The 14,509-nt window shown below is 54.2% G+C and overlaps 1 protein-coding gene across 3 annotated transcripts in view; it reads left to right on the top strand.

Moving 5' to 3' along the window:
* Nucleotides 1-14,509, top strand: part of MSI2 (musashi RNA binding protein 2) — a 391,134-nt gene that overhangs the window by 362,688 nt on the left and 13,937 nt on the right. For all 3 annotated transcript variants that reach the window (XM_060082032.1, XM_060082030.1, XM_060082033.1), the window contains exon 11: nucleotides 923-985. In XM_060082032.1, the coding sequence (XP_059938015.1) occupies nucleotides 923-985 (63 nt within the window). The remainder of the gene's footprint in view (nucleotides 1-922; nucleotides 986-14,509) is intronic.

Below are 14,509 nucleotides of genomic sequence, written 5' to 3'. Positions count from 1 at the left end.
GTTGTTCCATGCGTGGGCGAGTGTGTCTGTGTGTGTCCCAGGGCGTGGCTGTGCGTGCACATGCTAGTGGCCGAAAGAAGCCCCGGGGAGGGGACTTGCCCACCTCCTCCTTCACCTGGACACTCTGCAGCCACACTGGGTCACCTTGTCCTTCTGACGTTTAGTCCCACTGCTGGGCCAGCCTTGCTGCCTGGTGCATTGTCAGATCAGAACCCCCAGGAGACCCTCAGTGCCAGCCTGATTGGGACGGTGGAGCTCAGACACAAGAGCCAGATCTAAATCCCCCTAATGTGCCTCCAGAGCCAGAGGCCTACCCCACGTAGGTCTCTGCACCCCCACACTTCCTCCCCCAGCTGGACCCCCGGAATGCTTCACCCCTAGGCCTGGGGCTGTAATACTGCTGGTACTGAAGTCTGGAGTCAAGATGGCCAAGCGAGCCTGAGGCCTCAGGAGAACAGCCAGGCTTAAGCCGTCTCCTGGCCAAGGTGCCACCCCCAGGGCCTCCTGCCTGTGGCTCAGGGCTGACTGCTCCACAGGGACCCCTGCCTGTGACCGGGCCATGCTCGGCCCCCGCCAGCTCTGGACAAGCCCTGGGGAATCACCAAGGTGCCCGTGCAGGGGCCTCAGGGAGCTCACCCTGCTCTCAAGGGAAGTTACTCCGCATCCTCTTCGGTTATCTTGGGGCGCCGTCTAGAACCAGTTTCCCGGGGGACAAATGTGTGGCAATCAAACACACCTAAAGATGCTGTGCCTTCCAGAAGCCTGAGAGCCGCTGACCCATGTCCCTCCTAAAGGCCGACCCACGGACATCCCTTCCCACCCCTGTCTTCTGTGTCGGGGCGGGGGACGTGGCCTGTGAGACGCGTCTGTCCGTGGCCCTTTCCAGGACCCTCCTTCACCCCAGCTCTTCTCTCTCTGCCAGGCTTCCCGGCAGCGGCTTATGGACCAGTGGCGGCAGCAGCGGTGGCGGCAGCTCGAGGATCAGGTAGGAAGGTGTGCGGGCCAGGCGGCTCCCAGGCATGCCCAGTGTGCAGGGGAAGGTAACGGCCCTGTTGGATGTGTGGCTGCGTCTGCCCACCACTCTCACCACAGCCCGGAGCGGGGCGGGGGGCGGCCCCGGCGGGGGGTCAGTCACGGGACCGCAAACCAAAGGTAGATGATGATTCCCTCCCTCAAAAGAGAAAAAAGGGATTTCTTTTGGACTTCGGACGGCCCCTTCACCTGACAACCGGCTTCAGGGCACCCGTGGGCATTTCCCTCCTTGGCTTTTGCTGGTTCACAAGGCCCCCTGCCTCGAGTCTCTGACCCAGCCAGAGAAGCTCTAGCTTGCCAAGGGAGACTCAGAGCCCATCCACGTGGTCCTGGCCTTGGAGCAACCCACCCCTTCGGCCCCTGCTGCCCTTGGCAAGTGGGCTGGCTGATCCGGGGCTAAACCCCGAGTCCCTGAGGGTCAAATGTGAGGCCAACCCTGACCCCAGGGAGTCAAGCTGCTCTTCCGGAAGCCCCCAGGCCATCCCAGACTCTTTTTCTGAGCCGAGACCAGAGAGCTCCGAGACTCTACCCGCCAAGGGAATTGGGGTGTTCCCTCCCATGAGGTTGCCCAGTTCATTTGGTCTCCAAATCCAACCTTTGAGGGGGTCTGGGACCCTTGGGGTGAGCTGGGAACCTTTCCCCAGCGGCACCGTGGGCTCAGGCTGGAGCTGGGCCATTGTCCCTCTCTCCCAGATGCCCTCTGCCTTCCTGAGCAAGCAGGGCTTCTGCTGTGTGCTCCCCCATCCCCCAGGCCACCGAGAGGCCCCCCACCTCCTAAACCCGGGAGCCATGGTTTGCAGCTCTCCCCCAGCACCCCGCGGCCAGGGCGCTGGAGCACCCAGGGAAGTTTAGTTTGATGTAACAGGGCTCTGAGGAGGGCCGGGGGAGGGAGGTGCTGCTGAGGGTACCAGGAAATGGGGCATTAAAAGCCCAGAGGGCAAACGCCAAAAAGACCCAAACCCTCGGTGGTAAGAGACTGGCACAGTGCGGCCCTTTGGAAATGTCAGAAAACATCCGTTCCATGCAAACTGGCACTGCCTGAAGCTACAAAGGACCCACTCCCCTGAGCCACCCGCTGGGGGCTTGTTTGGAGGGGCCAGGGAATTCTCAGGGGGCTGCTGAGGGCGTTAGCCAGAGAGCTGGGCGGGGGCACCGGGCGCCTTTCCTCGGCTTCCGCCTGCCCAGCCGGCCTCCGAAGCTCCCACCGGCCCTCTGGCCAGTGTCTCTTGGTCCCCCTGCCCTGGGGGCGGGTTGCACAGCTGCCTAGTGTCTCCCTGTTCCATTTTTAACTTGAGAGCTTTTGGGATCATTATAAACAAGCCTCTGTCCTACCTGTGCCTGGGGGAAGGGACAAAAAAAGAAAAATCTTGAGGTTTTTGAGTGTTGTTGGTTGCTGTTTTCTCCGTTCAGTTTCTTTCTTATTGTAACTTGGATTATGAAACTAAACGTTAACCCAAAATTAACCCTGCCTCTCTCCCCACCCCCATCCTCCTTGACTTCATGGCAAGTTTAAAGGGCAGCATGGGGTTCTTTGAGAGTCTGAGAGTGGTCTCCCCATGGTCTCTGCCCCCTTCTGCCACCCTGCCCTCTCCCAGACCCCCAGAGCCAGGCGGGAGTCCCACCCATTCCCTCTAACTCCTAACCCCAATGGTCAGAGCCATCTCCAACCACCCTTTTTTTTTCAGGATCAGTGGTGTTTTCTTTGTAGCCATTTCCATCAGGAGCAAAGTCTCCCACAGTCTCCCATTCTAGGTCAGCCATGCTCATCACCGCACTGTTAGTGAATTCTCTTCAGGAGTGTGCTCCCAGACCCCCTGCCCACACCAGCCTGGGTTAGTACAAGGAGTAAATCCTCAGCTCGGAGGTGCCCGCCCCAGGATGCAGGCTCGGCCGGGAAGCTATAGGGCACCCCCCCCAGTGCAAGCCTGGGTGTGCCCGAGGGTGATGAGCAGGCTGTGCCTGCCAAAGTCAGAACACTGCCCAGGCTGGAGGACACCTGCCCACGTGTAGACAGGGTAGCTCGGCCCCCACCCCCTCCCCTCTTTGAGCCTGGAGCAGGGTTACGAGGCTGGGGAAGGAGGATCTCCAGCTGTCTTTCTCTTAGTGCACTTTGACCTGTAAGGACTCTCCCCTCCCTCCCTCCCACCCCCTAGAAAATGATCTGGACTCCACGTCTGGCAGGATGGCCAATTATTGACCTGTCATAGTGGCCCCTGGGTGGCACTCTGGCATGTATGGGAGGGGCTACACAGACTTATTGGGGTGTGTGCATCGGCCCAGGCCAGCAGCGGGGCTCACTGAGGGCTGATTGCCTGCTCTACCTTCACCGCCTCCTGCAATCCTGCCCCACCCATCCCAGCTCCTCCCCCGGGGACAGGGATGCTCCTTCAGCCCCCCAGCCCCCCCCCCCAAGCAGCCTCGGCTGTTGGGGGGCATTACAAGTTCAACTGCATTCTCTCCTAGGGAGAAGCTGGTCTAGGGAGTCTGTGGAGTGCCGCCCTTGAGCTTGGTCCCATGCTGAACCTGGCCGGGGACTCAGAACAGTGGGAAACAGGGCCTCCGCTCCCCAGGGGCTCTCAGGCTTGGCTTAGGGATCAGGTGGACTATGGAAGGCCCTCTCTGCACTTCCACTTTGGTCAAGCTCCACAGTTTTGCGTGGGTTTTCCCTTCCTTATTATGTATGACGTGCCGGGGGAGCTTCCTGAGCGGAAGCTCCAGCCGGAGGCCGTGGAGTGGGAAGCAAGCAGCTTCGGTTTTGATGAGCTGGACAGCGGCATCCGTCAGGGCTACGGTGTCAGGGTAGGAGGGCCCTGGGCCTGCAGCTCCGCACCACCTCAGCCGACGTCTCTGGGCCAGCCTGCCCCGGACCTGAGGTGGGTGGGCTCAGGTGGCCCCCGGGGGGGGGGTCCCGGCGACTCCTAGACGACTTCACTATCAGTGTCACTTTTCTTTTACCTTCACCCGGAAGTTTGAAACGTCATCTTTTCTTGTGCTCAGTCGAGACTTTGTTTGTTTATTTTGATCGTATCCATTCAGTTCCAGTGGCCCCATCATGCCCCTCCCCCCACACCTAAATCAAGTTTGGTAAACGACTCCCCCCCCCGACAAGTGAGGGAAATGGTTCGAATCTCCAGGCTATTTGATTTCTGGGTGGCATCGCGGGTGGGTCCGTGTATCAGTCTCAGGTCCCGGCCCCAGCCCATCCCCAGCCCAGCCAGGACCCCTTTACTGTGCTTTACACTTGCCAGCTTTGTTCCCATCTAGTGACATGAGCTCCTGATGCTGGTGGTGAGTGTGAGAGTCATATTCTGTTGTCTTTTCTCTTGCTTGGTTGGGGCTGCGGTGAGAGTGTCTCTGAGGCATACTCTCCCGCCTCTCTTACACTAGGATCTGCACACCTCCTCTCACTCTTCTGAGCACGCTCAGCGGGAAGGTTTGTCCACACCTATTAATCCTCTCTCAGTGTCCAGCTTCCTGTTAGTACCAGCTGGTTTGCATGTTTTTGCTTGTTCAGATGAAACAGTTCAAGAAACAAACTCATATCCAACTCTCGAGAAATGTCTTTTTTTGTACACTTTCGTTTTCGATTTTTTTTTTTTTTATTAGTTACAACTCCGAAACACCTGTTGTCCAGTAAAACATTTCACAACCCCTGCCTGTTCTTAGATTGTATGTCTCTGTGGGACTGAACTAAATGCATGCACTGTAGTAGATGTACTGGTAGCCGTAGCTGTAGTTGTAGAACATGCATTGTTGAGTTGATATTACAGGGCCTCGGACAGCTCGGCACAGCACGGCTGTCTGCAGGATAGCGTGGGGGCCAGGAAGAGAAGGGGCTCCATATTTTCAATGTTGCCAAAGGGCTTGGATCCATGTTCCCGCCATCAGCCACCACCACCTCCCCTCCCACTCCCTGCTCCCCCAGTCCAGGACTGGGTCACCACCCTCAGCTCTAGCCTCCCCAACTGAGATCTCTCTTGATAGTGTCCGACTATAGTGAAAGAGAATGGAATCGGGGTTGGAAGGAGTCTTACAGTTCTTCCTTGTTCTTGTCTTCCTCATGGTTCTTGAACAGATCAGGTCTCTTTTCACTTCTTAAGGCCCAGCAGCAAGGCTCCTCCAAGCCCCCTACTCCTTGAGTCCTTTGCCAGCTCACATCCAGCCCTTCAAGGATTCAGGTCCTTGTGGCAGCCCTGTCTGCATGGTCGGAGGGGAAATGAAATATGATGGGGAAAGGGATTAAGATCTCAAGACAGGGGATGCATTTGGTCTTAGTCAAGGTCGGCATTTGTTCTTACGGTTGGTGAAGGTAAAAGGAGAAAGGGGGGAGGGCAAGTGGGGTGAGAGAGGTGACATTCCTGCTGTGGAGATAACTGACACAGCTTCATGAGGAGGGGAGGTAAGGGGAGGGGAGGGGACTGGTGGAGAGGAAGGGGGCCTGTAATACCCAAACAGGAGGCCACAGTGTGCCTGCATCTCTCCTGCAGCCTCTGCCCTGGGTTCAGGGCGTGTGCAGTCAGCCATCTCTGGACACACTGTCTCCCCTCCATTTGTGGTGACACATCATAAGACAGTGCAGAGGTCTCTTAGAGCTTTTGGAGGCGTCCCTAACCTTCGTAAGTTGGTGGAAGATGAAGCAGTAGGTGCCACCTGGGACCTGCTCCTAAAACCAGGCTGGTTGGTGGCTGTGACCCAACGCTGCAGGATGCAGGTGGGATCGGAACGTTCAGGGTGCAAGTTATCTATTATCAGAGCAGACAGAAGCCCAGGAAGTCCCCGTAGAGTGTGCAAAATGGTAGCCCGTGGCATGTGGCCCAGTCGGGGTGGACCAGGATTGAATGTGAGCCGGCAGGTCGGCCAGATTGAGGGCCCCGAGGCCCAGGAAGGGAGGTCTGGGAGGAGCCGGCCTTCTGGCCCAGTCTTCGTGGGGGTAGGAGTGGGCAATGGCAGAGGGAGAAGCTGGCACTGTCAGGCTTTGGGGCTGCTGAAGCGGGGGATTGACCCAGAATGGGGAGCAGCAGAGGAGGGTGGGCACAGAAGGCAGAGAGAGCAGGAGAGCCCCACCCCACCCCCCACCCCCGCCTGAATCCTGGGTCTGGCTTTGCTGCCCTGTGGCTGGACATCCCTGAGTTTCTGTTCCAGTAAAATGAGCAAGAGTAAAATTCAAGTCTGGGGATAGAATGAATCGTTTAACTTGAGCCATAAAATAAACACTCTGGGGAGGAGAGTAGATCTCAGACCTGCCCCACTTTTATCTCAGGACATTTTCCATGTCCCCAGTGAAATCCTTTGCCTCCTGTGTGTTAGGGGCTGAGGGAGGCCACACACTCCTCCAGCTGCTGGAGGAACGCGGACATTGTTTGCACCAGTTGTGGCACAAGCCTTAGGGTTCCCAGGTGTTGCTTTCAACAAGCCTGCACTGAAGGTTTGCTTTGTGCCAGGCACCAAGGCATATAAAGGCAGGTAACACGTCTTGCCTTCAGTGGTCTGAGAATCTAGATTCCTTCCACTGAAAGCCCCACGATGCGTTGTTTCTGGCACTGTCAGCTTCATTTAAAAAAGGAAAATGGATCACTGTGCTGCCTTTATTGCTAAAGATGGCTTTCCTGGGCCTCCGTCAGCAGAATCCGATGTCCAGGAAAGGGGGGGTGGTGCAGGGCTGCAGTGCAGGCATCTCTTCTTTCCCGCCCAGGCTCCCTTGTGCTAGCAGCAAGCATCCTCTGGGGGCTCTGACCCCAAGATGGCCCATCTGTGGGTAAGGTCATGGGAACACCCTCTCATTGGAATACAGCCAGCACAGTAGCCCAGAGGGAGAGAAAATCTGTGACCTGTTAGGACTGCTAACCAACCAGTTACTTGAAAGACTGTCCCGGAACATATATCTCCCAGTCACTGCCTTGTGCTCTGGGCATGGGCACCTTGTTTCTCAGTTTGTCATTAAAATCTTCATTTCTGGGAGAGCCAAGACTTTGCCCATAAAGAGTCCAGCGTTGGATTTCAGTAACCCCAGTGAGTTTATAATACTGTGCAGAGCTGCCCACCTCTGACCTCAGCTTCATTCATTTTCCAAGGGCTTTTGGACCAACTCTGTTGAGGATAAAATACATCAGCTCTAATCAATAATTTTGTAATAGAAATACCATGCGCTTGATAAATCAACTCTAGTGCAATTAGTGACTAGCCTCAAAGCCCAGACCTAAGTATAAGTTAATCCTAAAGTGAATGGAGTGGGAGAACGTTAATGGTCTTCTAAATCAGTGGAATTATTTTCAGTGGGTGACACATCCGGGCCCGCCCCCTGAGCTGGTTGGCCTTCTCACATGCTGGCTTGGGAGCACAGGCCCTGCTGCCTGGAGGAGGGGTGGGAGGAATGCTGCCCTTGAGAGCTCTGTAACAGCACACAGAGCCCAATACAGAGGGGCAGATCCCCTCCTTGTCCTCGGGGCTGGGTGGGGGCACTGCAGGATCTGGGGAGCCCCAAAAGTTGGTGAGCCCACGTGTTGGTGAGAGTCATCAAAGGGGCACATACCTGGGTACCTCGTGGTTCCTTGGGTTCCTACAGAGCTAAGGCTGTCCTGTCTGTTACCGCAGCTACCCTGTGAGAGGGGCCGAACGGCAGAAGGTTTGGGCTCAATTTTACTTGTTTGTTTTTATGAGAAAGCTGGGCTGCAGAGTGGTCACATGACTTATCCAAGGTCACACAGCTGGTTACCTGGTTAGCGAGGCTTTGGTCAAGGGTAAAGAACTCTGAACTTGAACCCAGGTCTTTGGCCTCCTTTAAGTAGCCCTGGGAGGAACCATGTTTGTTCATGAAGGACTCACCTGCCGCCCAGACACCCTGCACATATAGGAACGTCCTGGGAAAGCCCAGCAGCCTCGGCCGCCAGCTCTGTGTTGGCTGAGGACTCAGGCTCCACGACCTCACAGTCCAACCTTTCAGATGTAGATTTCAGAACCAGACCCAGGGCACATCTGCGTGGAGTTTAAATCGGCAGATATTCATTAAGTGTTCAACAACAGTAATTATTATTATATGTGACAGGCACCGTCCTAGGCCTTGACTCAGGGTGCTTTGGGCTGTATCAGAAAACCCAGCTCAGTGTGATTAAATATTCCAGGGGATTTATTGGCTGACATCCTGGAAGCTCTATTGGAAGAGTGAGCTTCATGTGTTCAGGGCTCATTTTCTGCAGTTTTCTTAGCTTTGCCCTCCTTCTCATTTCGATATTGTCTTTTTGTTGGTTTCCTATGATGGCAAAATGGCTGCAGCAGTTTCCTGCTTCACGTTACCCTGTCTAGAAGAGGGTCGTCAGGTGGTCCAGAATTGTAGCAAAAGTCCAGAACTTTGTGCTATTTGGTTAAGGCCTAGGTTACAAGAAGCAATCACTGAGGGTGGGATCTGACCCCTCTAAACCCAGCTAAAGGAGCTAAAGGAGCTCCAACACAGTGGAAGAAGGATGGATTTCCAAAGGCAAATCTGGGTACTGATAAAAAGGGGAAAAAGAGACTGATGCTGGCAGCCCTGGAAGCTCATAGATGACTCCAGAGCACAGTCCCTGCCCTAGAGGCTCTCCCAGCCTAGCATGGAGACTAATGTGTACTTACAATATGATGCCTAAGCCCAGTAAAGGAGGAGCACAGAGCTGTGGGGGGAAGTCGAGGAAGGTTTCACAGGGAAGCGAGTTATCTATACTTTTAAAGGACAGATAGGAGCTCCCCAGGGAGCCTGGGGAAAGAGCTTATGCAAAGCCACCAGAAGAGCAGAGTGATTTTGAAGTCCTGCAAATGGTTCACTCTGACTAGAAAATAAAATGCTTTGGGGTCGAGGGCAACAGCTAGCTAGAGAGCTGGGCAGAGTCAGCAGGGGGCCCTTAGTGCCGTGCTAAAGAGCCTGGATTCACCTAGGTGACTGGGAGCCTCCGAGAGGCCTGAAACCAAGAAGTGACATCAGATTTGTTTGTTAGACAAGCCAGACAGCAGGGTGGATTAGAGAGACAAGAGGGGAGGCATAAGGACAAGTGACACACCATGAAATTGTAAACACTCCAGAAATGTTCATATATAGCTGCCCAGTAAGAGATACCGTGGGCCTTTTACTCTTCCCCATTCGCTGATTAACTGTGGGCTCAACGTCCTGCTGGTTGGGGGACAGTGGGAGGCTGTCTAATGGGCGGTGGGGATATAGGCTTGAAGAGGTAGAGACAGGCTAGAGTCTGGGAGAGGGAGACCTTGAAAGCCCGATTGATACAGTCATATTGGTGGGAGAGAGAGGCTCGTATTCTTTATGGCAGTGGAACTCAGTAAAGACAGAACCAAGTAAGGAAGGTCAACCTGGCGGTGGCCCAACAAAGCACAACCTGACCCCTTAATCCCTGGGGCTGTGCTGGGTCTGTGGTCTGGAGCAAGGGGAGGAGAGCAAGGCAGGCCCTGGAGGGCATTCCGTCATGGGGAGCCCACCTTCGTCTCCAGCAGTTCTCCTTTGCTTCTGCCACCAAGTTGCTGTTCATTCCCTGCTCGGGGCTCTTGGTGCCCATCCCTGTGCCCTCGTGGCAGCCGCTGCCCCTGGCCGTTCTGCCAGCCCATTTCCCTCCGTCTTCATCTTTGGTCCCTCTGTTCAAATCTGGCTCAGAACACCAGGAAACCACACCCCATTAACCCTCCCTGGGATATCCCCTCCTTCGCGCTAGCTTCTCAATGTGACCTTGTGTCCTCAGTCTTCTTCCTGACTGGGGAGTTCTCCTCCATGAGAGGCAGGATTTGGAGTCTTTGGAAGATAGTTTGCATGTTATCTCAGAGTGGGGCCCGCCTTCTCCAACAATATAAACCATCAGTCCTCCAGGAGGCAGCCAGCCTCCTTCTTAGTATAGCTGAGTAATTACAGTGCAATTAGAGAACGCAGAAAACAAAGGGGCCCTTTGTTCCTGGATGCTCATTAATAAATACAAAGGTCTCCCCTTTCCATCTGGGGATCCTGCACCGCAGGAGGTGGGCAAATAATGCTTTTGAACAGCTGTGATTGGCTGTTGCAATGAGATCTGTCAGGATGAGAGAGCCACAACGAAATCCACTCTATGGCATGGACCAGAGGGTTCCAGCTGGCATCTCAAAATTCAGACCCACCTGGGAGGTCCCTTGAGGGAAGGATATCTTGCAAGTGGTGGATAGGATGCTAAAGACACTTCCTAGGCGATTTTAATAAAATAATGGTAATAGTAATATGTTAATGATGACTCACATGTATTATGGGTGAGTCATGTACTGTGCTAAGCCCACCTCCCTTCTCCCATTTGATTCTCATAGCGCTAGGAAATGGGTGCTGTCATTCCCATTCCCATTTTCAAGATTTAAAGACTGTGGCTTAGCACGTGTGAGGTGTCAGAGGCAGGATCTCAGCCTAGGTCTGTCTCATCGGACAGCGTCTGACAGCAGACGCTCCATCGTACCAGCCCTGCCATACCTGCCAAGCTCTGCATCTTTGAAACACACCCTCAACAAAAACCAACCGCTGCCATCAACTCAGTTCTCCATAGCCCTGGTGGAGGAGAGAACCCAGTCATTTTCAGGAGGCATTCTATGTGTTTTTTGCACCCGCTTCTGCTGTTGCAGACTTAACATCACGGTTCTGTCTGGCTTTAGCTGACATTTCCGATCTGGCTTCTGGTCTCTGAATCTCTTCAGACCAAAGGCACACAAAGGAGGCCCAGAGGAGGCATGGTCGGGTAAGTGTGAGTCAGGCTAAAGATCATTAGTAGAAAGGAGCCTTTAGCTAAAACAAAACTGAAGGAAGTTAGCCACTGCCTGAAGGAAACTAGGCGATGAAGCAGGGGAAGACGCTTTGGGCAAGACTCTTCTCGGTAGGGATGAGTCAACATCCCTTCACGTGAGCTGTGAGGACTTAATCTGGAAGGTCGCTGGGAAGCCCAGCCCAGCCCTGAGGCTAGGAGGGGATTGGCCGCCCAGTTGCTGGGGCTCTGCCTTAAGCCAGTGGCTGGGAGGGGCGGAGCCGGAGGCGGGAGCAGTGGGCTCCTCCGCCAATCGTCCTGCAGGGAGGCTGGGCTCCCAGTACCATGGCAACAGTACCACGAGCAGGGGCTCATTTGTTTTGTTGATGAGCAATTACTACGCAATTAGAGAAAGCTAAAAATAAAGGGGCCCTTTGTTCCTAGTTACTTATTAATATTAATAAAACGGTCTGTCCAGTTAATGCAAACCTGTGCGCCTGTGGTAGAGCCCACTGTGGGAGGCAAAGGATGCCCAGCCCCGCTTTCCCCTCTCTTTCTGGAAGTTTTTTCTGACTGGAACGTGCAGAGGGTAGGCTTTCCCCGTCTTGGCCGGGAGAGGAGATGCTCAGCCTTACCAACACATGGGACCCACGATGCCCTGGAGTCAGGGGGTCGGTCAGGCACGGACCCAGGCAGAAGAGTCTGGTCGTGTCAACCCAGCCTCCAGAGAAAAGGCCACAAACACAGCAGCAGAACCAGAAAACATGGACCTGAGTTGGAAGAAACCTCTCGCCCAGTTTTGCTATGTACCCTTGGCCACGTTGTTCGACTTTTCTGGGTCTAGGTTGTTCAGCTCCAGGTGCATAAAATAGTCTCTAAGCCTTCCACTGAGGTAGCCCCTGAGATTTCAGTGTCTCCCCTCGCACCTGGCTTGAAGAGAAACAAATCAGACTTGGAAATGACTTGCCAGAAGCTTACTTGGTTGTTCAGGGGTTGACCCCACAGCTTCTGGCATCTGGCCTTGGAGATGGAAACAGCTCAGAGGCATCCCTTATGTCCCTTCCCTGTCCAAGGGGACGGGTTACCTTGTGGATTAATCAGATAAGGATGCTAAGAGGCTTTTAAGAAGAAGCAGGAGAAGAAGAGAAAGAGGAGGTGGAGGAGGAAGAAGAAGAAGATGATGATGATAAGAGCGTAGAAGGAGGAGCAGGGAATCAGAAGACTTGGTTCCTGTCTGGCTTCTGCCAACAACAAGCTGGTTGATTTAGGGGCAAAGGATTTCAGACTGTTGGGTTCTTGGGCACCATTCACAGCTCCGTAGCTCTGTATTGCTGCTGTTTCCAAAGCTCTGGATCCCTTATCACTGGGAGCAAAAGGTTGACAGTGCTAGTGCCTTAAGATCTGAGAGGAGTGACTGAAGAGAAAGCCAGGGGCTTCCAAGTGATGAAGCAACTGGTAGGGATGCCTTTGAAAAAAATCAGTCACACATTTTTTTTAATGTGTGAAGGCAATGAGAGGGATAGAAATATTTCCAGAATTGTGTATCATTTAAAAAAAAAAAAACCCTATAGTCAGATTTCCATCCTTGTGTGTGGTTGATTAACCCTTTAGGGTTTGGCGCTCTGGATAGTATTCATTAATAAAGGTGGACCTGTTAATAGCTGTCTTCGATGAGCTTTGGAACTGGGGCGGACGCAGTGGTTCTTGAACTTGGCTACATGTTAGAATCACCTAGGGAGTTCTTAACATTCCTAGTGTCCAGGCCACACTGTAGATCCATCAAATCAGAATCTACAGGGGGATGGCGGGAGGTGGGGGGCACGGTGGGCAGGCCTCAGCGTTACTTAAAAGCTCCCCAGGCAAGTCCAACCTGTAACCATGGACTCAAATACCATCAGGTTCTTGCTAGATATGGAGCCTCACACCGTCTCTGTGACTTTGTCATCAGCATCCCTACCTGAGAAACAGGTAAATAGAGCCAAGCCAGACAGTTCATCCCAGCCTCCTCTAATGAGCAGGAGAGCTGGTCTGGGGGGTCCTTAGCCGGCAACCTTGGAGCCCAGGCCTCTCCTGCCCACCACTGGCCTCCCGGCAGGGCCAGGAAATCCACCCCTCCAGGATGGGCTGAAGGGGTCTTTGTCCTCATAGATGGATTCTCCTACCTACCTGCCCCCAGGACAGCCCTGTCCTGGCTGAGATTGAGAACATGTACCCATAGAACCAGCAGCCCGGAGCAACCATAAACAGGGAAGCAGCCACCCTCCTTGACTGTCTGATGAATGGGGGCCTTTTGGTAAGGTCGGAGTTTGTTTGTTATTAAAGACCTAATTAAAAACATGAGAGGGAGCTGAATGGCGCCATGCTTGGCCAATTAGTGACATGTATGCGCCCGCTTTGAACTTCAAGGACACAGAGCTATTAGCGCTTACATCAAACATGGATTAAACTCCTGTGCCTTTATAATCACTAAAGACGGGCTGCTCAAGTGGAAAGCCTTTTGCACAGGTCCTCAAGGGGCTGCCCCTTGGGCATCCTCCCCACCCCACCCCCTGGCTGCTAGAGCCCCAAACAGTGAGTTTCCATGAAATGTGATCAGGCAGTAAATACTGAGCGCGCTAGGGCCTGCCAGCTCCCCACAGGACAGCCCTCAGCAGACTGGAGTAGTCACTGGGGACTGAGACCAGCCCTCTGGTTGCACTTTCTAGGGTGGGAGGGCTTCCTTTCTCTCTGGCAGTGCCCTTTCCACCTCCCCCTGACCGCAGCAATGCCACATGCCTGCTTCATGCCCAGTCTTGTTCTGGATGTGACACAGAGGAGGGTGTCTAGTCCTCAGGTGAGAGGCTGACCCCTGTCTCCTGTGGCAGGCATGGCCCAACCTCAGGGAGCCCCCGGGCTGATGGGGGAGACACCCCCGCCACCAGGGAGCTCCCAGTTTGGAAAGGGCAGCAGGACCCATGCCCTCGGGAGCTGGCATTCCAACACTGGAGCTTTGATTGCTTGTCCGTGATTTTGTGACCTCTGTGAGGCCAAGAAAGATCCGAATAAACAGAAGAAACCTTGTCAAACCATGATGCGAGGAAGGACAGCTGGGCAGCGTGATTCAGTTTAAAAAGCAGACGGGGGCGGGGTGGCCCCGGAGACCAAGGGAGAGCTGGTTTCAGTCGGTCTGAGACACTGTGAGACCCTGGACACACCCCCTCATGGCCCCAGCCCTCGGTTTCCTTGTCTGCAGCCCCAGGGCAATAAAACCCATCTTACAAGTGGTTTGGAGCATGAACAGGATGGTGTTAAACGCCTGCCAATGCGCCTGGCACACAGTAGGTGCTCAGTGAATCTTAGTTCCCTTTCTAGCCTGGCACCCCGAGAAACCACAACTTCTAGAACCCTGTGCCCCTTGCCTCCAGACCCCGTTTTGCCTGAACTAGTATGAGGCTTCCCCCCCGCCCCACCTTTGCTAACTGGGACAGGGCATCACCTCATTCCTTCCGAGCTTTTCATTGTGACTGAGGATACTACAAGGATGTAGTTCCGGCCTTGGATTTCATAGCGTTTTCTGTGAACAATAGTTATAGTGCAGGAAATGTACGCTGGGGCTGCAGTGAGTGGATTCACTTACAAGACACAAGCAAGGACCTGACCCTTCTGGCTGGGGGCTGGCAGGGTGAGAATTAGAAAGCGAGCACACACGGCACGGCTAGGGGGCCTGGGTCCATGCGGGGAGAAGCCAGACTGGTTTCTTTTTTGAAAAGATAAAG

This window comes from Mesoplodon densirostris, chromosome 18, assembly GCF_025265405.1.
Source record: "Mesoplodon densirostris isolate mMesDen1 chromosome 18, mMesDen1 primary haplotype, whole genome shotgun sequence".
Taxonomy (NCBI): domain Eukaryota; kingdom Metazoa; phylum Chordata; class Mammalia; order Artiodactyla; family Ziphiidae; genus Mesoplodon; species Mesoplodon densirostris.
The sequence above is the reverse complement of the archived record's forward strand: the minus strand, read 5'-3'. Positions and strand labels throughout refer to the sequence as shown.